Below are 23,707 nucleotides of genomic sequence, written 5' to 3' on the forward strand. Positions count from 1 at the left end.
TTATTGAAGTTTAAAATCTTTTGAAATAATGTTTTACGATTGTTTAGAAAAACAAATTGTAAGTAGGTAAATAAGTAAGGGAAAAGTGAAAAAAGATTAGCAAAAAATGAATGAAAATCCGTTTCTTTGTTTGTTCTTAGGATGTGACTCGGGGTGATATAAGCAACAGGGCAAAAGATCTGAAAGACAGCGGTACAACACTCCAAAAAGACGCTAAAAAAGCAGAGGAAAACCTGGCAAGTGAGTACAAATCCAAGCATTTTATTTCTTCGAATTAAATTCAATTTAGGTATTTGATTTGCTTGGATGTGATTATTATTCTTCCCTTCATTCTGTTTCATTTGTTTGTTTTTGTTATACACACTTAATCCAGGTGCACTGATCTTATCCTTATTCAGCATCATGCTTTTTTTTTTCTTGTGAATTTCCTGAAGATCTTGAGTATTGAGCTTTCTTTTTTTTTTTTTTTTATCAGATCTTTCAGATGAATTAAAGGGGCAGCAGAAGCGTCTAAACGACGCCCAAAAGAAGAAACGCCAGCTAGAGGGAGATCTGCGAGACATCAACAAAGATCTAAACAATATTAGAAGAGGCAGGAAAAATAACACTGACATTTTCACATGAAACGTGTATTTACTGTTATCATGAGCTTCATGTCTGGAATTCATGCTATATAAACTCTCTATAATGTTTCATAAGCCACATTCCTCTCTGTACACAGATGACATCACTACAATAATCAGTATCGCCAAGAGAACAGCACAAGCAGTGAACGCTTCAGCCAGCGACACCATGAACAAGCTGAAGGACATAAACGCAGAAATCGATGCAATTAAAGCACTAAATATCAGCGGATCTCCAGACCAGGCCAACATCAACCGCATTCTCAGTGACGTGGACACGGCAGGTGAGTGCAAATCCCTCCACGACGCTGTATTTTTATTAAAGTCGACTGTTTAATGTTTACTTTTTTATTTTAATTCAATTATTACATTATTTTTTTGATTTAATGTTGATAATTATTTCAATTCGATATATCAATATATATAATATATATTATAATTATATTGAAAAAATGTAAAGTTGACTCATATATTTACATTTGACTCTTTTTTATTTAGAGTTGACTTTTATTTGATGTTGATATTTATTTAAATGTGACTCTTATTTAAATCAAAAACATTTTTCTTTATTTTTAATGTTGACTCTTTTTTGTTTACATTTGACTCTTTTTATTTAAAGTTGACTCCTTTATTTACAATCGACTTTATTTAAAGTTGACATTTATTTGATGTTGACTTTTTTTATTTAATGTTTAATTTTATTTAGATTTAACTCTCTATTTAAAGTTGACTCTTTTTTTTTAAGTTGACTCTTTTTGTTTCAAGTTGGCTCTTATATTTACAATTAACTATATTTAAAGTTGAATTTTTTTTTATTTAATGTTGACTCTATTTACATTTGACTCTTTATTTAAAGTTGATTTCTTTATTTAAATATGACTTTTCATTTAAAGTTGACTTTATTTTAGATTTGACTTTATTTCATGTTGATTTTTATTTTAATTGAACTCAATTTAAATTGGACTCTTTCTTATTTATAAAATACTTTTTTAACAATTTTTTTAGTTCAATTTGACTCTTTTATTTAAATGTTATTATTATTTAATTTTCTTTTCAGTTTGACTCAGACATTTGACCCCTTTTTTTATTTAAAGTTCACCCTGAATCAATTACACATTACTCTTTATCTAAATATTCTTTTGTGAAATAAAATGCTGTGTGAGGTGAAAAGTCTGATTGTTTTTTTTCTACACGCAGTGAAAAACCTGAGCAGCTCAATTCCTTCGCTACTGGATAAATTTACTCAGGTGGAGAAACTGAGTTCTGAAATCGACCCCAACAACAACATATCCTTCAACATCATGCACATTAAAGAGCTGATCGAGCAAGCACGCAGCGCCGCTAACAGGGTAAATCAATTTTTATTGTGTATCGAATATCTGGGATAGGGTTAATTTTTATTTATTTAATAATCTATTGATTCATTCAGTTAATATTCAGTTAATTCATTACTTACTTAATTACTTACTTAATTAATTGATTAATACCAAGTACAACAGTAGTGATAATTGTAGTAGTAGTTGGTATTTAAATATTTATAGATTTTTTTTTTATTTGCATGTTTTTTACATGTATTAATTGTTAAGATTTTTATGTTTGTTTGTTAATTTTACATTTCTGTTTTTGGTTTATTTTAGATTTGTGTTATTTGCCTATTGGTTTGTTTATCTTCTTTATTTTGAATTTGCGTTTAGCTTATTTGGTTTATTTAGTCAGTAGATTTGTACTTCTTTCTCTTTGGCAGGTTCCTGTGCCCATGAAATTCACTGGCTTGGAGCACGTGGAGCTGCGACTCCCTCGAAACCTGGACGACCTACAAGCCTACACGTCCATGAGTCTTCTCCTGCAACGTCCCGAACCCGAGATCCGAGGGGACGGCAGACGCAGACGTCGCCAGGCACCCAAAGACGACGGCGATCTCTTCGTTCTCTACCTCGGCAAAAAGGACGTGAGTAAAACCTTCTCAAGACCTAACAATAGTGTGCTTCGCACAGACACTACATAGTATTGCGAGCTGTATCTTCTGAGATCTTCCCTGATGAAATGTTCAGTACCTGATCATGGTTTATGCAGAGTCACAAGGATTTTTAATGCAGGTTTCTAAAATCCCTGAGTGTTCATGGTTCACAGGCGACTAAGGATTACCTCGGCATGGCTCTGAGGAAGAACGTCCTCTATTTCGTTTACAAGCTGAACGGAGATGTTAAGGAGATCAAGTCGATGGACATCACGCTCTCCAAACCCGATCGGACCTTCTTCGATAAAGTGGATATGCGCAGGTTGGGTCATTTTTATTAACTTTTCTTTCCTTTACAGTTGCATGCTGAGGGTTTTATGATTATTGGAGAAAGAATTTGGTTTGTCAGCTCGAATTTACAGATGTCATTTATTAACAAATCTGGCACAATAAGATTCAGTGAAATTGGATAATGGAGTAGAAACAGAGCATAACTAGGAACAAGAAATAAAAAGGTCCCTGGATAAATGATGGCTTTTTTAAAACTAAAAATAAAAAAGTCCCGGAAGATCGGAACCAAAAGCTGAAGAGTAAATAAGTGAATAATAATGTATTCATTTATTTAATTTTCGATTTACTTATTGATTGATTTATTCATTCTTTCATTCTTCCATACAAAAAAAACAAGTGATGTGACGGATAGTAATGAAATAATAAAACAAGAAAATTCTTGATTTTAGTGAAAAATCTGTTTAAAAGTGCTTAATATAAAGTCATGCAGATGTGATCGTCATCTCACATGAAAGATTTTGTTGACACCTGACCATAAGATTGATATTTGCTTTTGTGAAGAACTCAGTCCACATGCAGTCTCCATTTACTCTTATAGTAACCTCCACTCTTCTGAGAAGATGTTCCACTAGATTTTGGAGTGGTGTTGTGGAGATTTGTGCTCATTCAGCCACAAGGGTGTTAGTATAGTCAGGTAGGTTGGAGGTCTGGGGGTGCAGTCAGCGCTCACATTCATCCCGAAGGTGTTCAATAGGGTTGAGGTCAGAACTCTATAGCAGGAGATCTTCCACTTTAACCCATATAAAGCACATCTTCATGCTGGAACAGGTTTGGGTTTCCTCTTTCAGGTAAAAAGAACATCGTATTCAACTGCATTTTGCAGTTTAAAGAAAGAAGCACCACAGATGTCTGGAAAAGTCAAGCGTTCCAATAATTTTGCCCATACAGTGGATCGAGCGCTTAATTGAGATTTTCTAGATATTCCAGTTTCTGCTGCGTCCGATTCCAGATCGTGTGAAGGTCGCATTCTGAATTTTAAACACAGCGAATATTCTTTTGTCTTCAGGATTTACGAAGACGCCCAGGTGAACCTCACAAAGTTATTCACCACCAACAGCCCAGATCGAGAAATATCGAACTCCGAGCAGGGAAACGCTCTTTTCAACCTTCTGAATCTCAATACCAGTGAGGCGGTCTTCACGTGGGAGGTTACCCCAGCGACTTCACCGTAAGTGTCTTTACTGCGTAGAGAGATACTGCGTGATTTGATACAGGAAACAATTTTCCAACAACTATCCTCCCTCTTTTTTTTTTAGCCTCCACCACCTCTTAATTACCCCAGATACAAGGGCTGTATTGAGTTCAACATGTTTAACGAGAGGTTAATAAGCCTCTACAACTTTAAAGCACTGGGGCCCGAGAATGTCAATCTACAGCTGCCGTGCAAGAGGTAAGCAAACTGGGACAGTCCTGACGTGTTTTATTCCTCTTATATAGCATCAACTTGCCAATGCAGACACATTTCTTATAGTTACGGGTCAGCGAAACTGAAACAGGGAGTCCGAACGCTGAAGCAATTTATACATCAACCAAAAGTCTGAATTTGCGTTTAGCTTATTTGGTTTATTTAGTCAGTAGATTTGTACTTCTTTCTCTTTGGCAGGTTCCTGTGCCCATGAAATTCACTGGCTTGGAGCACGTGGAGCTGCGACTCCCTCGAAACCTGGACGACCTACAAGCCTACACGTCCATGAGTCTTCTCCTGCAACGTCCCGAACCCGAGATCCGAGGGGACGGCAGACGAGACGCCGCCAGGCACCCAAAGACGACGGCGATCTCTTCGTTCTCTACCTCGGCAAAAAGGACGTGAGTAAAACCTTCTCAAGACCTAACAATAGTGTGCTTCGCACAGACACTACATAGTATTGCGAGCTGTATCTTCTGAGATCTTCCCTGATGAAATGTTCAGTACCTGATCATGGTTTATGCAGAGTCACAAGGATTTTTAATGCAGGTTTCTAAAATCCCTGAGTGTTCATGGTTCACAGGCGACTAAGGATTACCTCGGCATGGCTCTGAGGAAGAACGTCCTCTATTTCGTTTACAAGCTGAACGGAGATGTTAAGGAGATCAAGTCGATGGACATCACGCTCTCCAAACCCGATCGGACCTTCTTCGATAAAGTGGATATGCGCAGGTTGGGTCATTTTTATTAACTTTTCTTTCCTTTACAGTTGCATGCTGAGGGTTTTATGATTATTGGAGAAAGAATTTGGTTTGTCAGCTCGAATAAGCATTACAGATGTCATTTATTAACAAATCTGGCACAATAAGATTCAGTGAAATTGGATAATGGAGTAGAAACAGAGCATAACTAGGAACAAGAAATAAAAAGGTCCCTGGATAAATGATGGCTTTTTTAAAACTAAAAATAAAAAAGTCCCGGAAGATCGGAACCAAAAGCTGAAGAGTAAATAAGTGAATAATAATGTATTCATTTATTTAATTTTCGATTTACTTATTGATTGATTTATTCATTCTTTCATTCTTCCATACAAAAAAACGAGTGATGTGACGGATAGTAATGAAATAATAAAACAAGAAAATTCTTGATTTTAGTGAAAAATCTGTTTAAAAGTGCTTAATATAAAGTCATGCAGATGTGATCGTCATCTCACATGAAAGATTTTGTGGACACCTGACCATAAGATTGATATTTGCTTTTGTGAAGAACTCAGTCCAAATGCAGTCTCCATTTACTCTTATAGTAACCTCCACTCTTCTGAGAAGATGTTCCACTAGATTTTGGAGTGGTGTTGTGAGATTTGTGCTCATTCAGCCACAAGGGTGTTAGTATAGTCAGGTAGGTTGGAGGTCTGGGGGTGCAGTCAGCGCTCACATTCATCCCGAAGGTGTTCAATAGGGTTGAGGTCAGAAATCTATAGCAGGAGATCTTCCACTTTAACCCATATAAAGCACATCTTCATGCTGGAACAGGTTTGGGTTTCCTCTTTCAGGTAAAAAGAACATCGTATTCAACTGCATTTTGCAGTTTAAAGAAAGAAGCACCACAGATGTCTGGAAAAGTCAAGCGTTCCAATAATTTTGCCCATACAGTGGATCGAGCGCTTAATTGAGATTTTCTAGATATTCCAGTTTCTGCTGCGTCCGATTCCAGATCGTGTGAAGGTCGCATTCTGAATTTTAAACACAGCGAATATTCTTTTGTCTTCAGGATTTACGAAGACGCCCAGGTGAACCTCACAGTTATTCACCACCAACAGCCCAGATCGAGAAATATCGAACTCCGAGCAGGGAAACGCTCTTTTCAACCTTCTGAATCTCAATACCAGTGAGGCGGTCTTCTACGTGGGAGGTTACCCCAGCGACTTCACCGTAAGTGTCTTTACTGCGTAGAGAGATACTGCGTGATTTGATACAGGAAACAATTTTCCAACAACTATCCTCCCTCTTTTTTTTTTAGCCTCCACCACCTCTTAATTACCCCAGATACAAGGGCTGTATTGAGTTCAACATGTTTAACGAGAGGTTAATAAGCCTCTACAACTTTAAAGCACTGGGGCCCGAGAATGTCAATCTACAGCTGCCGTGCAAGAGGTAAGCAAACTGGGACAGTCCTGACGTGTTTTATTCCTCTTATATAGCATCAACTTGCCAATGCAGACACATTTCTTATAGTTACGGGTCAGCGAAACTGAAACAGGGAGTCCGAACGCTGAAGCAATTTATACATCAACCAAAAGTCATGTCAAGTTTATTTGTATTGCGCTTTTCACAACGGACATCATCTCAAAGCAGCTTTACAGGATTTACCAGTCAAGGTGAACGATGTGTATTTATCCCTGATGAGCAGCCATGGCGACTGTGGCAAGGAAAAACTCCCGTAGATGTTATGAGAGAGAAACCTTGAGAGGAACCAGACTCAAAAGGGGAAACCATCCTCATTTGGGTGATATCAAGAGTGTGATTATAGTCTTTAAACAATACAGAACACTGGAGAGTGAGAACTAACATGTGCACTGTAGTGTAAGATTATGAGTAATGATCTTTCTACAATCTTATACAGTCATTTGAGATTATGGAACCAGGAGCTACTGAGCAACTCATAAAATATCTCAACATTTGAGATCATCACAGATCCAACACCAGCTTCTCCATACCAGAGCCTTTAAACACTTAAAGAGGTTTAACATCCAAATACTACATGAGGTGGAATCCAGCTGGTGCTGGTACGTCTGTAGATGGTTCGGGATGTTTGCAGGCATCTACTTCTTTAAAGGCACTCAAAAAATAGCACTCAAGATTCATTATGTATCGAAACGAACCAAGCAGCAGTTCAGAACGCATCATAGATGCACTTCCTCTTACTGATAAAACAAAAAAAAATGCCTGTAACATAGTAGTAAGATGGAATCATCTTGGAAAAGGAAGTGAGATATTTCGAAGTGTGAAGAGAGCTAGGTTCAGTTAAACACATCTGAAAGTTTAGACATTTTCAAGAAAAAAGGGGTTAGTCAGAGTAAAGAACATTTGATTTGCACAAACGAGAAGATTCACACGAATGTGATGTTTTTTGCTGCTTTTCCTGAAAAATACAAATATGTCCCAATATTTATTTATTTGTTTGTTTCTATTGTACATTTATCTATTTATTAATTATTTTAGGTTTCTGTTATTTGCTTATTTCCTTGTTTATTTTGGATTTTATTTATTTGTTAATTGTTTGGATGTTTTTTTGTTTTTTTTGTTTTAATGTATAGAAGGTCTGGGTAAGGGTTTATTATTTAAAAAAAATCATGAATTTATTTATTAAATTAATTAATAAATTGAAATTACATACTACAGTAGTAGTAGTTGGTATTTGAATATTTGTTTATTTTTCTTTTTTTCATTCTTGTTTGCTTGTTTATTTTACATTTCTGTTTTGTGTTTCTTTTCGATTTGTGATATGCTTAGTAGTTGTTTGTTTATTTTCTTTATATGCATATAGCTATTTGTTTTGTTTGTTTTAGATTTTTATTCATTTTTTGTTTTGCTCTTTTTGTTTGTTTGTTTTTGTTTGTTTTTTACTCTCCACATAAATAGGGAAATTTTTTTTTTTTTTTTTGAAAGACAAAATTAGTCTCTGCTAATTGAATATTTTACTTTTGTTCTGTTCTCCATCTGCTTCTTTCCCAATCACAAGATACATTCGGCCAGCAGAGGGGGAATACCTTGACGGCACGGGTTATATTCAGTTACTGCTCGAGAAGGTGCCGAAGGTGCTCAGTATAATACAGACGGTGGAGACTCGAGCTGAGAACGGCATCATCCTGTACATCGGAAACGAGGTCAGGATCTGTTTAAACTCACTGCAGTTTTAATGTTATTCTGATTTATTTCCTGTAAGTGTGGTATAAATACATACATCCGAACAATTTGTACACTTTATACACATAATACACACAGTTTATTGCAGTAATAAAAAAAAAAAAAACACTCATATATATGGCATGTGCATATTCTGACTCATTTTGTGGAACATTTTTAAAATGATAAGAATCTGCTGATAAAAATGGCATTTGAGGAAAGTCATGTTTTGAGAAAACACTGGGAAAAGTGTTCCAAATCTAGGATCTTCCCCAGTAAGTGATTTAAGAGACTTCACATAATATATAAATATATTTTTTTTTACAAATAATTTATAACTTGTAAAGAGAATAGTTTATTAAAATGGAATAAATAAATAAATAAATAAATAAATAAATGAATAAGGTTTCCACTAGAGTAACATTGTAACAACCAAACATCACTATATAGCCTTATCCCTATTTGATTGATTGATTGATTGATTGATTGATTGATTGATTGATTGATTGCAGAAATCATACTACCTCATCACTTTAGAGAAGCGTCACTTGGTGTTGAGTGGAAGAGTTGGAGACCAAGAGCTGGAGACTAAAAGGAGTAGTGAGACAGTGGATGTGGTAAGCCCTGAAGCCCTAAAGACCTCTGTGTGTGTGTGTGTGTGTGTGTGTGTGTGTGTGTGTGTGTGTGTGTGTGTGTGTGTGTGTGTGTGAAATCAAAATGCCATTTTAAAATGTGAAATGTGTTTAACTAGTGTTTAAAAGCAAAGCAACACATGGGTGTTGTGGATTAAAGAATGAATGCATTAGAATGTGTTGCACGTTTGTTTCATTGTGTTGTTCTCCTTGTTTCCTCTACAGATCTGGGAGCTCAGGGTGTTCTTTGACGTCATAAACAAGGTTGTTCTGGTCCGGATCAAGAACAAGGAGGTGGTGAAGGGTCCATATGTTTCTGAAAATTTTGACAGCTATTATATCGGTGGCATTCCCTCAGATTTGAGAAAGAGGTTTGTTTTATGCTCGTTCATTTGCTGCATTGTTTTTTTTTTTTATAAGCTTAAGTCAGATCTTGAGATATTCTACTCTACTCTAAAAGGGTACTAATAAAAAACTTTACCAGGGTACTAATATACTACTCTATCAGGGTACTAGTGTACTACTCTATCAGGGTACTAGTGTACTACTCTATCAGGGTACTAGTGTACTACTCTATCAGGGTACTAGTGTACTACTCTGCAAGGGGGAACTAATGTTCTTCTCTACCAGGGTACTAATTTTCTACTCTATCAGGGTACTAATATTCTACTCCACCAGGGTACTAGTTTGCTACTCTAGAAGGGCTGGAAGGGTACTACTTGGATACTTGTATTCTATTTCACCAATATACTAGAATTTTTTCCGGTATTTTGTATAAAGTTTGTATTTTTTATTCCCATCGTCTTTCTCTTATAGAAACAACATCACTGCGCCACCACTGAGAGGCTATGTAAAGGATTTGAATGCAGTCGGTAAAACTCCAACTCCACTGAATAAAGTGGGTGTTGGACGCAACTATAGCATCGTGATGATGGTGAGTTTAAAAAAAAACCTAGTAGTTGTGGTATTGGTGCTGGAAGTTCATAGTATTCATAAATAGTATTATTAGGAGTAGTATTCATACCAGTTGTTGTAATAGTAGTATTAGTAGTTATATAGGGAAGTGGTAGCTCAGAGGAAAAGACTTGGTGGACTTCTGATCAGAAGGTCATGGGTCACCTGCCAAATGCCACAAATGTAAATGTAGTTTTAGTAGCTGTAGTAATAGTATTGGATAGACAGTAGACAGTAGACGTAAAACTTTCAGATGTTGCTCTTGTAGTAATTGTTGTAATAGTTTTAATTTGAACTTTAATAGTAGTTGTGCCAGTAGTAGCTGTTGTAGTAGTTGTTGCTGGTGTTGTACTAGTGGTTATAGTAGTAAGTAGTTGTTGTAATAGTAGCTTTAGTAGTATTTGTTGCAGTAGTTGTTGCTGTTGTAGTAATTGTTCTACCAGTTGAAGTAGTAGCTGTTGTTCTAACAACAGTAGTAGCTTTACTAGCTGCTGTAGTAGTGGTTGTTGTTATAGCTGATGTAATTAGTTGTTAATTGATTCATAATTGATTATTTTGAATATTAAAAGATGATTTATTTTTCAGGCATTACGGAAGGCAGAGTTCAGTGCGGGCAGTTCACTGGATTCTTCACCCACAGGATTCAGTCTGGATGAAACTACGACAGTCTCGTTTGGATTCAAGAGCACTGGGAAGAACGGCGTTCTGCTGCAGAACAAACAGGCTGTGAGTTTTCCCTTAAGTGTTCGGTACATACACTAAAGTAATTTACACTAAACTACACTAGTACACTTAATCAACTAAAAAACACTTATTTTCTAAATACTAATATAGAACAATGAGATCGGGGTCTCAATGGTGAATGGGCATGTGACACTAAAGTACCAGAACCGCGCTTGGAGATCCTTAAAACAGTACCAAGATGGACAATGGCATTATGTTACAGTCACCAATAAGAACGGAGGGTAAGTATATTACAGTCATGTATTGTGTAGTACAGTATTGTATAGTATAGTTTTGTATTGTATTGTATAGGGTAGTATTGTAATGTCTTTTCTAATGTAGTATAGTATCATATTGTAGAGTATAGTGTTGTAATTTATTGTATAGTATAGTATAGTATTTTAAAGTATTGTATAGTATAGTTTTGTAATGTATTGTATAGTATTGTAATGTATTTTATAGTGTGGTATTGTCACTATTATATGTTATAATATAGTATAGTATAATATTGTATGGTATGTTATGGTTTGGTATAGTACAGTATAATATAGTATGGTATGGTATTGTATAGTATAGTATAGTATAGTATAGTATAATATAGTATAGAATAGTATAGTAAAATATTGTATGGTATGGTGTAGTATAGTGTAGTATAGTATAGTATAGTACAGTATGATATATTATAGAATAGTATAATATGGTATTATGGTATTGTATAGTATAATATTGTATGGTATGGTATAGTGTAGTATAGTATAGTATAGTATAGTATAGTATAGTATAGTATGGTATTGTATTGTATAGTATAATATCGTATGGTATAGTATGGTGTAGTATAGTATTGTATAGTATGGTGTAGTATAGTATAGTATTGTATGGTATGGTATGGTGTAGTATAGTATAGTATTGTATAGTATGGTGTAGTATAGTATAGTATTGTATGGTATGGTGTAGTGTAGTATAGTATAGTATAGTACAGTATAATATAGTATAGTATAGGATAGTATAATATGGTATGGTATCGTATAGTATAATATTGTATGGTATGGTATAGTGTAGTATAGTATAGTGTAGTATAATTTAGTATAGTATAGTATAGTATAGTATAGTATAGTATGGTATTGTATTGTATTGTATAGTATAATATCATATGGTATAGTATGGTGTAGTATAGTATAGTATTGTATAGTATGGTGTAGTATAGTATAGTATTGTATGGTATGGTGTTGTGTAGTATAGTATAGCATAGTATAGTATAGTATAGTATAGTATAGTATAGTATAGTATTGTATTGTATAGTATAGTATAGTATAGTATAGTATAGTATAGTATAGTATAGTATAGTATTGTATAGTATGGTGTAGTATAGTATAGTATTGTATGGTATGGTATGGTGTAGTATAGTATAGTATTGTATAGTATGGTGTAGTATAGTATAGTATTGTATGGTATGGTGTTGTGTAGTATAGTATAGTATAGTATTGTATAGTATGGTGTAGTATAGTATAGTATAGTATTGTATGGTATGGTATGGTGTAGTATAGTAGTATAGTATAGTATGGTATAGTATAGTATTGTATAGTATAATATAGTATAGTATAGTATGGTGTAGTATAGTATAGTATAGTATTGTATAGTATGGTAGTATAGTATAGTATTGTATGGTATGGTATGGTGTGGTATAGTATAGTATAGTATAGTATTGTATAGTATGGTAGTATAGTATAGTATTGTATGGTATGGTATGGTGTAGTATAGTATAGTATAGTAGTATAGTATAGTATGGTGTAGTATAGTATAGTATAGTATTGTATGGTATGGTGTAGTGTAGTATAGTATAGTATAGGATAGTATAATATAGTATGGTATTGTATAGTTATGGTATAGTACATTATAGTATTATACTATAATATAATAGTATTATAATATAGTATTGTATCATATTGTATTGCGTGTCTTAGAAGCCTTTTAGGCCATTAAGAGCAATTGGAACATCTTCAGTTCACATGGTGTAGATGGTGTAATGCATTCATTCACAATCATCCTAGACAATACATGCCTTAAATATAGGGTTAAAGGCAAGAATTAAAAACAGCAAGACACATAATAACATAGTAATTGAAAAAACCTACTCCTGAGCATATACTTTATTATTTTACTCTATATATCGAGACAAACTGATCAATATTTTTCCATTTACCTTCAGCCACACTCTCATATGTCCTCAACACATCTTATGTCTTGTAGAACGGATTTCCAGATCGACGAAAGTGACACTGGAGTGGATATTACACAGTCTCCTAATTTCAGCTTCGACAGCGATAAGGTCACTCTGGGCGCGGGCTCTTTCACAGGCTGCATATCCAACGTCTACCTGAGAAGGTTCCTATCAATTCCACACCATCACTTTTTCTTCTCATCTGTTCGGATCGTTCATTTATTTAATGTATCCAAATGTATACGATATTACAAGTGAAAAAATATCATTTTATATGAAATGCAGTGCTGCTCCTAGTTGAGTGGTACTACCTATAGACTGGTGAGATTATAGTTCAATATAAAGAGGCATTTTTATTTTTATTTTTTGCAGGTCTGATGCTTTGTACCAGCCAGAGGACTTGAGTGATTATTCCTCATCAGGAGACGTAGTGCTGGATAAGTGCAAATCTGAGCGTCAACCTGAGGATATTTGGGATGACCGGAAGAAGGTGAGCATCTACACACCTTCAGAGTGTTTTTTTTGAAGTTCACAGAGATCAATTATGCTATTAATTAATTTATTTCAGTTATAAAAAAAAAACACAATTAAATACAATTAAATATTCCTGTGTCACATCAAAGAGAAAAGTAAGTAATCTTGTAGTGTGGTTGAGCACTTTTTTTATTTAAATTTAAAATGAGACCAAAGAAGTGAAAAGATGAAAGAAAAAAATAAAGTCTTCCCTTTAATATAATTTAAGTACAATTATTTGCACTATACAGTAGCAAGAATTTAGCAAATACACTATATGGACAAATGTTTGTGGATACCTGTGCATAAGATTAGAAATTTTCAAGCATATCTTTCCACATTTAGTCTCCATTGGCTGTTATAATAAGCTCCACTCTTCTGGGAAAGATGTTCCACTAGATTTTGTGGAGATTTGTGCTTATTCAGCTAAAGTGTGTTAGTAAATCACTGATGTAGGTGAGATGGTGAGAAGGTCTGGGGTGCGGTCAGTGTTCACAATCATCCCAAAGGTGCTCAATAGGTTTTAGAGCTCTACAGCAGGAGATCTTCCACTCCAACTCATGTAAAGCTTCAGGAAGCTGGATTTCTCTACAGGGGCTTTGTCATACTGGAACATTTTTGGTTCTCGTAGTTCGAGTGATGGAAATATTACAACATCCAAAGACATCCTAAAAAATTGTGTACCTCCAAATTTAGGAAAATCAGACTAGGAAAATCAGGTGGCCAATACTTTTGTCCATATAATGTAGCAAAGGACCATCAGAACAAGTTTTCGACGCAAGCTGAAATTTCCTTGTTGTATTTCTTTATAACTATCAAACATTTGGAAAATCGGTTCAGATGGGATTTTTGAATGAATGATGTTATGACAGTAATTTACTCTTATGTATAATTAGTATAACAAACAACTGTGCTGAAAGACCTGTTTATATTCATGCACACTGTTTAGAAATGCAGCATGACATCGTTGTACCTCGTGAAATCCGTCCATGCTTGCACAGAAGCTGCTAGGTCATGTGCTCACATGTGTCGTGTGCTTTGTTTCCAGTGACGAAGACGATCCTGAGAGAGTGGACTAACAGGGAGATGTGTGTCTTGTCTCATCTTAGACCAGCACCCACCTAACCACATGCCTAACCTGTTCACTGCATGCCATTCTTTTTTTTTTTTTTTTATCACTATTAAACATTTTTTCCACTGATACATATATTTTTCTCCCATTTCTAACCTGTATATAAATACAACCATTTATAGATGGATAAAAAAAAGAGTAAATATATATTTCTGGAATTTTCTTTTTTTTTTGTTTTTTTGGAAGTGTGTCAGTTTCAATACCAGTGTGTGTCATAAAATACTACTAATAAACACTCTAACCAGGTTCTCACCTAATAAGGGAATTATGTGGTCCTGTTTTTATTCATTTACCTCTTTTATTTTGTTTATTATTTTTGTTTAACATCAACATGCTAATATCCTCATAATCCATCGAAGTCGTCTCACACTCTTTAACAATAAGTTTGTGTGTAAGTAAGTGTGTGTGTGTTTGAGTTTCCGTTTACATCTTAGCGGGGACAAAATGTCCCCATCTGGATAATATCTGACAGGATCTGGCAGTGTTTACTTTGTGGGGACATTTAGTGGTCCTAATAACTTTTGAGGTCCAGTTTAAAAAATATCCATAATAATAACAGTAATAATTTTTTATTTTTTATTTTTTTTTATTTTATTTTTTTTTACCACAGCTGCGCCTTATATTTAAAAACCCCAGGAGTACCAAAAGTTTCCTTTTTTCTAGCGATGTTACTGTTATATTCTGATTCAAGTGTAGTTTAGAATAATTGGATTTATCCATAATTCTGTCATTACAAGGTCCTCACAATTATAGTAAAATGTGTGTGTGTGTGTTGTTTCAGACAGATGTACATGTGTATCTGAACAAACTCATCACAGATACATTTACACTTTCTCTACCAATTTCATTAACATGGTCATTCCCCGTTCCGACTAGCAAACACGGTACCGGGACAATTATCTTAGCGCTAATCCAGGAATTAGCATTAGAGCAAAAACATCAGAGGTAAGTATGGGTCTAAATCCGTGAATCAATCTAACAAAATGAATTACACCACGGTCAAAGTGTTACAGTACTGCTGATATAGAAAATGAATGTCTACAGTATATCTATTTTGATGGTCCTGGTGAGGGCATAAATGACCACTATGATGTTTTAGCTTCAGGGTCCTGAGTTCGATTGTGTACTCAGGGTACTATCTGGATAGATGTTCAGATCTTCTCCATGTACATGAAGGGTCTTTCATTAGAAACCATACATATGGACAGCTATGCTAATTGCCCCAGGTTTGCAAGAAGTGCCCAGTGCTAATATAAATAAATGAAAATAAAAGAAAATCCGAATATATTTACATATATTTATATTTTAGTATTTTTTTTATGTTTAGACATTTAGAATGCAAAACTTATTCCAAAACCAATTACAGATACAAATGATTTGTCAATCACAGCAGATATTAAATACCCTTTTAGTATTTGATATATTCTTCCAATTAATCAATTAATTAGCTAGAGATTTAAAAAGGAAGAAATATACTGTATATATTGAAGGGAAGTGGTAGCTAAGGGTTACTGCTCTGGTTTATTGTTCAGGTCAGGGTTTCATGCCCCAGTATCGCCAGCTGCCGCTTTTGGGCCCTTGAGCAAGGCCCTTGACTCTAAGAGCCTAAGAGCGGAAACTTGAAATTTCACTGTCCTGTAATGTACATGTAAATTATTGAGCCACTTTTATATACATAATATAGCAGGAAATCACTACACTGTGCAGATCAGAGTTGCAAAAAAAATGATCTTTAAATGCTCAAGGTCTTACATTGATAACATGATCATTCGTTCTGATTTCAAGAGCATGAAGCTAGTACATTTTTCTGTTTATATTCTTTATGATATAGGCAAAAGTATTGGGAAACCTGAACTGTTACCACCAAGTGAGAGACACACAACTGTAAAGGATGTTTGTGGATCCCATAGTATTGAATTTGGGCTTGAACCTTTTATCAATATATTGAGAGGTTTTCTATAGAGCTCTGACCTCAATTCTTTGGAATGAATATGAACGCTGATTGCATCTCAGACCTTTTCACCTCACCTACATCAGAACCTGATTTTACTAACACCCCCTGTGGCTGAATGAACACAAATCTCCACAAACACACTCGAAAAATTTTGTGGAACATCTCCCTGGAAGAGTGGAGTGGAACTTTTAAACTAAAGATAGATATACGTCTGTTCTCTTTGTACAAATAGACAAGAGTACAATTCAATGGAATTATATCTACAGCTAGTTGTAGAGTATATCTACTGGAACATCTTCCACTATAATTGGTGGGACTTTCAAAATGGGATGTTCAAAAAGCACATACAAATCATATGCTTGGGTGTCCACAAATGTTTGTGTATAGAAACGCCACATTACATTTACTAAGCGTTATTAGAATCTGGGATATTTATCAGGCCAGTGGGCGGAGCCAGGACCCTATAAAAGGTAAGTAGAAGATGGCAGTGTGACCAACTTTTTTTAATGACCTTCTTTAAAGACTTTATTAATAAAGATGAAGTTCTGGCACCTTTTTAAGTAGACATTAGAGACATTCCTGTGCTTGGCTGCAGCTTTTTCACACAGGTATCACAGCTTCTGGCCTGGTCCAGGAGATATTCCTGGCTTGTGATTGGTGTTTAACTCCAGACACTAAACTTCATCTTCACTGAAAAAGCAGTTTGTGACGATGAATAAATGAGAGCGTTCTAGATAGTCCTACGATGATAATGTGGCTTCCAGTTTTGGCATTTCATCACTGAACAGTACAATTCAACAATGTTGGAACTACAGTATAATGAATGGATGTTCTGTGACACCTGGATGAGGATGGGTTTCTTTTTGAGTCTGGTTTCTCTTAAGGTTTCTGCTATTTTAGTTGCCACAGTTGCCCATGGCTCAACCATTAGGGATCAACTTACAATTATAAGAAACAAACCTTTATGCACTAAATTGAGACAATGTCCATTTATGCACTAAACAATGAGACAATGTCCAATGTTAGAGGTGCAGTATAAATAAATACGAATTGAATTGAATCGAGGTGCATTAGTGCTTACATTACAAGGGTTACTATGTCTCTCTGAAATAGACTTTAGATGTTGTATGGAGACTGTCGGGGAGTGGTTGGGAATTTTAGGGAGAGTAGTGCAGTGCAGGGTGAGGTAGAGAAGTGCTGGGTGAGTTTTTTCTTTCAACCAGATACAGAAAGCCAATGGAGAAGGCATAGCAATAGTGTGGTATCGAAGAAGGTAGGAAAGTTGAATAGAGGAAGGCATCCCTCATGAGAGCCAGTCTAACATTATATTTTCTATATTCTATAATAATATAAATCACTAAACGGGTTTCCATCCTAAAAAAAAACTGAATTTGACAAAGGTTAATCCGTTCACAAGTGAATTTGAAAAGGACTCTCAGTCTGTGCTTTATTCGATTGCAGAATGGAAAAGAAGAAATGAAGGATGATGCAGTCTCTGGTTGCTCGGTCCCGACTCCCATCCCGCAGTCCTTTCACCTCACCGGTGCTTCCAGCAGCCTCAGCTACATCATGCCATCTCGAGCTTTCACACACAGGCAAGTTCATTTCCTGTTAAAGCTCAAAAATAAAATGGAATTCGATTTTGTCTAATCCTTTGTTTTTGCTCCACAGGGCCTATATTTCATTAGACGTCAGATCCAGGTCGTCAGAAGGTCTCCTGTTTTACATTCCATCCGAGCAGGAAAAGTATCACCTGGCTCTTTACGTGTCCAAGGGAAGAATCCGTTTGTCGGTTGGCCGTCAAAGGGAAATCTTTAACAGGGAGAAGTACAACGATGGAAAGTGGCACACGGTTCGAAATTCTACTGTTATTTCTTTCTAATTATCGTCAAAATGTAATTGTTCATTTTTACAAGCTCTATCTTTCAAAACATGAGGCTCCAATCGGTACAGAGGGGAAATTTTCACATATTTGAGTAATTTGTTATGTAATTTGATATGACCAATTTATTATTATTATTATTATTATTATTATTATTATTATTATTATTATTATTGTTGTAATTTACTTATTTGCAAGTTTATTGTCAGATCTTCATGCACTGTACTAAATGAGGTAAAAAGATGTGCTGTTGGATTCACACATATACTGAACCAAGTTATAAACACAATACTTCAGTTTTTGCCCCCGATTTTTCAAGAGCTGAACTCAAAGATCTAAGACTATTTGTACACAAAAGGCCTATTTCTCTCAAATATTGTTCTCAAATCTGTCTAAATGTGTGTTAGTGAGCGCTTCTCCTTTGCTGAGAGAATCCATCCACCTCACAGGTGTGGCAGATCAAGATGCTGATTAGACAGCATGATTATTGCTCAGGTGGGCTTTAGGCTGGACACAATAAAAGGCCACTCTAAAATGTGCAGTTTTACTGTATTGGGTGCGAGGGGTCTGTAAACCGGTCAGGTGTGACCACCGTTTGCTTCACGCATTTTGCCCTGTACAGTGAAAACCGGGATTCATCCGTGAAGAGAACACCTCTCCAAAGTGCCAGACGCCATCGAATGCGTGCATTTGCCCACTCAATTTGGTTATGACCGAATGGAGACCCCGATGAGGATGAGGAGCATGCAGATGAGCTTCCCTGAGACGCTTTCTGGCAGTTTGAGCAGAAATTCTTTGGTTATACAAACGGATTGTTGCAGCAGCAGTCCGGGTGTCTGGTCTCAGACAATCTTGGCGGTGAAATTGCTGGATGTGGAGGTCCTGGGCTGGTGGGGTTACACATGGTCTGCGGTTGTGAGGCCGGTTGGATGTACTGCCAAATTCTCTGAAACACCTTTGGAGACGGCTTATGGTAATTTAATTCACACACAACAGCTCTGGTGGACGTTCCTGCAGTCAGCATGCCGATTGCACGCTCCCTTAAAACCTGCGACATCTGTGGCTTTGTGCTGTGTGATAAAACTGCACATTTTAGAGTGGTCTTTTATTGTGTCCTGCCTAAAGCACACCTGTGCAATAATCATGCTGTTTAATCAGCATCTTGATCTGACACACCTGTGACGTGGATGGATTCTCTCAGCAAAGGAGAAGAGCTCACTAACACACACAGATTTGTGCACAATATTTGAGAGAAATAGGCCTTTTGTGTACATAGAAAAAGTCTTAGATCTTTGAGTTCAACTCATGACAAATGGGGTGAAAACAAAAGTGTTGCGTTTATAATTTTGTTAAGTCTATGTATGTTTGGTCCAGACAAATGTGCATCACTGTACCCTAATGATGATTTTGAGATTAATGGTATTTTCCAGTCCCCAAATGAAACTTAAAAAAAAGAAAAAAAAAAAAAATAATAATAATAATAATAATAATAATAATAATAATTATTATTATTATTATTATTATGATCATTATTAAATATTATTTAATATAATCAAATAATAATAATAATAATAATAATAATAATAATGATTTTATTATGAATTATTATTATTTATTAATAATTTTATTATTATAATATGAAGGGTCTATAATTTAGGCAAACATAATTCCAATATTTTTTAATAATAAGATTTTTATCTTTTATATTTTTTTCAAAAAAAATTAAATAAATAAACACATATTTAAAGCATCGCTATAATTTATTAATTTTTTGATTTTTACACTTTGATCTAAAATGAGACGGATCAGGAGTCGTGACCATGGAGGAAATCCTTTATTTAAAAAAAAAAGGTTTAGAAAGCGGAGAGAGTTTAGTACTTGGACATTTACATTTACAGTATTATGTCCATATCCAGAACCATGTGCGTTGAAGACGCTGTCAGTGAATAAATCAATACTGATTTATTAGGTTGCAGGTTTCGGGTAAAATCAGCCTAAAACTCTTTTTGGAGGAATTCAAGCATTTTCTCAATACCTAAAACATAGAGTGAAAAATAAGCACTAGATTAGGAAGAGGCAGTTCTTTACCCATCATCAGATGATGAATCAGCTGTTCGGAAATCTAGGGGACATTCATTCCACCACATCGGTGCCAGAACAGAGAAGAACAGAAGGTCAGAAGGTTAAACATGAATAAATGAGGGCCTTTAATGATCTCTTGGCAGGTAACACTGAGTCTGGAGAAGCGCAGGTTTCGCCTGGTGATTGATGGTCTGAGGGCGCAGGATGGCGTGTTGAATCCAGGAGAGAGCTCCTCCATCCAGCTGGGTACAGCTGTTTACCTGGGCAGTCCTCCACCACACACACACACTGACCTGAAGGTGATTGGACACACACTATTTGATGAAAACCAAAAGGCGCAAACGAATTGATAAACAATATTTTCCTAATCATTTTCCAGTGGAAGATCTTGCCGATGCACGGTGTGGTCGGGTGTGTTCGCAATTTCAGGATAAATGGCTCAGCGCTGGCAGCACCAGCGGTAAATCGTGGTGTAGGGCCGTGCTTTGAAGGGCAGATGGTTAACGCGGTATACTTCTCAGGACAGGGAGCTCACGTCATCATCGGTGAGTCCTGGACCAACTCTTCCATCACTTTCACATCACTGGTCCAGTCATTGCTACACTCTTTATTTATTTGGTCGGGCTGTTAAATGTGAACTCTGAGATATCATACAGGGTTTTTGTGGCCTGTGTTTCTACAGACGAATCATTTCTATTGAGCCAGAAGTTCGAGCTCGTCTTCGAATTGCGTCCCAGTAACCACAGTGGCCTCCTGCTGCACGTAGGAAACTCTGACAATCATCTTACTGTATACATGAGGAAAGGAGAGGTGAGACTTCTTCTTCATCCAGACCCCAATGATGATGTTATGGCTTTATTTTACTTTTTATGTTGATTACACCATGACGATTAGAATCAGAATAGGAATCAAAATAAGATTAAGAATCAAAATCAGAATCAAAAAATAAAAATAAGAATTCAAATAAGAATAAAAATAGCATAAAAATAATAAAAATCAATAAAAATAAGAATAGAAATAAGAATAAATCAGAATAAAAATAAGAATATTATAACAATAAGAATGAGAATTAGACTGAGAATAAAAATAAGAATAAGAATAAAAATAAGAACAAAAATAAGAATAAGAATAAGAATAAGAATTAAAATAAGAATAAGAATTAAAATAAGAATAAGAATTAAAATAAGAATAAGAATCAGAATAAGAATTAAAATAAGAATAAGAATCAGAAAAATAAAAGAATTAGAATAAGAATAAAAAAAAAATAATAATAAATAAGAATAAGAATAAGAATTAAAATAAGAATAGGAATTAGAATAAGAATAAAAATTAAAATAATTCTTTTTTTAATTATTCTTGTTTTTATTTTTATTTTTATTCTTATTCTAATAAGAATAAAAATAAAAAAATAAAAATAAAAACAAGAATAAGCATAAAAATCAGAATAAGAATAAGAATAAGTATAAAAATAAAAATCAGAATAAGAATAAGAATAAGAATAAGAATAAGAATAAGGGTCATGATTTGGGGGTCCTGTTAGGAATCCTTCCCCGTTTTTTTTCCTGTCTTTGTTTTTCCCTCCTTTGAACACTAGATGTCACCAGTGTGTCACTTTTTGCTGCTCACTAATTATTCAGTGTCTCCACCTGTTTTTAATCGCTCCCAGTGTTTTTAAAGCTGCTTCTTCTCTCAGGGTTTTTTGGCAGGAGGGAAAAAGCACATCAAATCATGGTTTAGTATTTACACTGGATTGTGTGATTGGTGTGAAGTTTGAGAAACAGTGGAGCATGTTACTATCCAGTGTAATAGATGTACAGAGGAAGGAAAACTTATTAGTGAACTACAGAGGGATGGTGAACAGCAATAAACAGTAACTGAGCTTTTGAGTCAAGCACTAGTTCATAGGCTATTAATACACTTTCTTAAAAGTACCTCAGAGAATTTAGACAGGTGACTATTATTAATATTGTTATCACTATTGTTATTAGTACTCTTACTATTACTGCACTGTTCTGGACTGGGAGAGGTTTGGGTTGAACATGGGAAGCTCGAGCTCTGATTGGTTTGGGGAATAGTGATTTAAGTCTCTGATCCATTACTACAGTGAATGGCTGCAAACCCCCGAAAAAATAGTTTTTTTTCTCTAAACGTGCCTTGAGTAGCTCTGTAGGTTTTTGCGTTTGTCTTGTGTTTTGCTTTACTTTTACCTGAAAACGTTTTTTTGCTGTTTTTTTTGGAAGAATTCTGTGTTTCACTTTTCGCCTGATTTTGTGGTTTTATAGTCTTTGCCCCTGTGGATTTTTTTTTTTTTAGTAGCTTTGATGGCTTTTGCATTTTTTTTGAGAATGATAGAATAGTCTTTATTTGCTGCATATACATTAAATCACAGTGAAATTCTTTCCTTTGCATATCCCAGCTTGTTCATAACCTGAGGTCAGAACACAGGGTTACCCATGATACAGCGCCCCTGGAGCACAGAGGGTTAAGGGCGAAAAAGTGGCAGCTTGGCGTTACAGGGGCTTGAACATCGCACAGTGACATAACTGCTGAGCTACCGCTTCCAAGGTTGTCACATATCCCAGCTTGTCAGGAAGGTGGGGTCAGAGCGTGTGGTCAGCCATAGTACAGCACCCCTGAAACAGATAGGGTTAAGTGTCTTCTCAAGGGGCTCAACAGTGGCAGCTTGGCAGTGCTGGGGCTTAAACCCCCAACCTTATGATCAGTAACCCAGAGCCTTAACCACTGGACCACCACTGCAATTTGTGTTTTGGATTCACTAATAAATATAATGAAACTTTTACCTGGTTAGTTGCATCCTTCTCTGTGCTTGGGTTCACCCACACTCTCTGTGGAACACTTCTAGGGGCGCTATCTCTTTTATGTATTCAACTCTAGTTTGAGTCCAAACTAAGACAGAGTCCCTGTCTATGATCATCCCAATTCAATCCTATTTTATTGGTATAGTGCTTTTAACAATAGACATTGTCCCAAAGCAGCTTTTCCAGAGAAAAAAGATAATGGTGTTTGAATGTATATGTTTACTGACTATAAGTTTGTTACTTATAAGTTTATCCCTAATATGTGAGCCAGTGGTGACTGTGGCAAGGAAAAGCTCCCTGAGATGATATGAGAGAGAAACCTTGAGAGGAACCAGACCCCAAAGGGAACCAAATGTTTGTTAACGGACGCTTAAATGTAGAACTGTTCATGTAGTCCTCAGCCATTGTAGTAAACTCGTACATCCATAAAGGTCTGACTATCATGCTGGTGACGCTGGTCAAACTTACAATACAGGTCACTTTGTACGTGTGATTGGATCCGGTCAATGACGGTTTCTTTCCAGGAGGAAGAGAGTTACTGTCACTCATACAAATTA

The 23,707-nt window shown here is 35.6% G+C and overlaps 1 protein-coding gene across 1 annotated transcript in view; it reads left to right on the forward strand.

The window, feature by feature from the left end:
* The window catches only part of LOC124386972 (laminin subunit alpha-3-like), a 115,727-nt gene that overhangs the window by 89,774 nt on the left and 2,246 nt on the right, over positions 1-23,707 (forward strand). Inside the window, exons 57-78 of the mRNA XM_046851050.1 lie at positions 141-240; positions 476-592; positions 722-907; positions 1,821-1,972; positions 2,368-2,571; positions 2,754-2,902; positions 3,938-4,061; positions 6,229-6,267; positions 6,356-6,489; positions 8,078-8,222; positions 8,754-8,858; positions 9,099-9,244; positions 9,690-9,807; positions 10,413-10,553; positions 10,662-10,792; positions 12,798-12,932; positions 13,141-13,258; positions 17,829-17,962; positions 18,039-18,219; positions 20,475-20,630; positions 20,711-20,876; positions 21,014-21,141. Of these exons, the coding sequence (XP_046707006.1) occupies positions 141-240; positions 476-592; positions 722-907; positions 1,821-1,972; positions 2,368-2,571; positions 2,754-2,902; positions 3,938-4,061; positions 6,229-6,267; positions 6,356-6,489; positions 8,078-8,222; positions 8,754-8,858; positions 9,099-9,244; positions 9,690-9,807; positions 10,413-10,553; positions 10,662-10,792; positions 12,798-12,932; positions 13,141-13,258; positions 17,829-17,962; positions 18,039-18,219; positions 20,475-20,630; positions 20,711-20,876; positions 21,014-21,141 (3,009 nt within the window). The remainder of the gene's footprint in view (positions 1-140; positions 241-475; positions 593-721; positions 908-1,820; positions 1,973-2,367; positions 2,572-2,753; positions 2,903-3,937; positions 4,062-6,228; positions 6,268-6,355; positions 6,490-8,077; positions 8,223-8,753; positions 8,859-9,098; positions 9,245-9,689; positions 9,808-10,412; positions 10,554-10,661; positions 10,793-12,797; positions 12,933-13,140; positions 13,259-17,828; positions 17,963-18,038; positions 18,220-20,474; positions 20,631-20,710; positions 20,877-21,013; positions 21,142-23,707) is intronic.

The sequence above is a fragment of the Silurus meridionalis genome, chromosome 6 (genome assembly GCF_014805685.1).
Source record: "Silurus meridionalis isolate SWU-2019-XX chromosome 6, ASM1480568v1, whole genome shotgun sequence".
Taxonomy (NCBI): Eukaryota; Metazoa; Chordata; class Actinopteri; order Siluriformes; family Siluridae; genus Silurus; species Silurus meridionalis.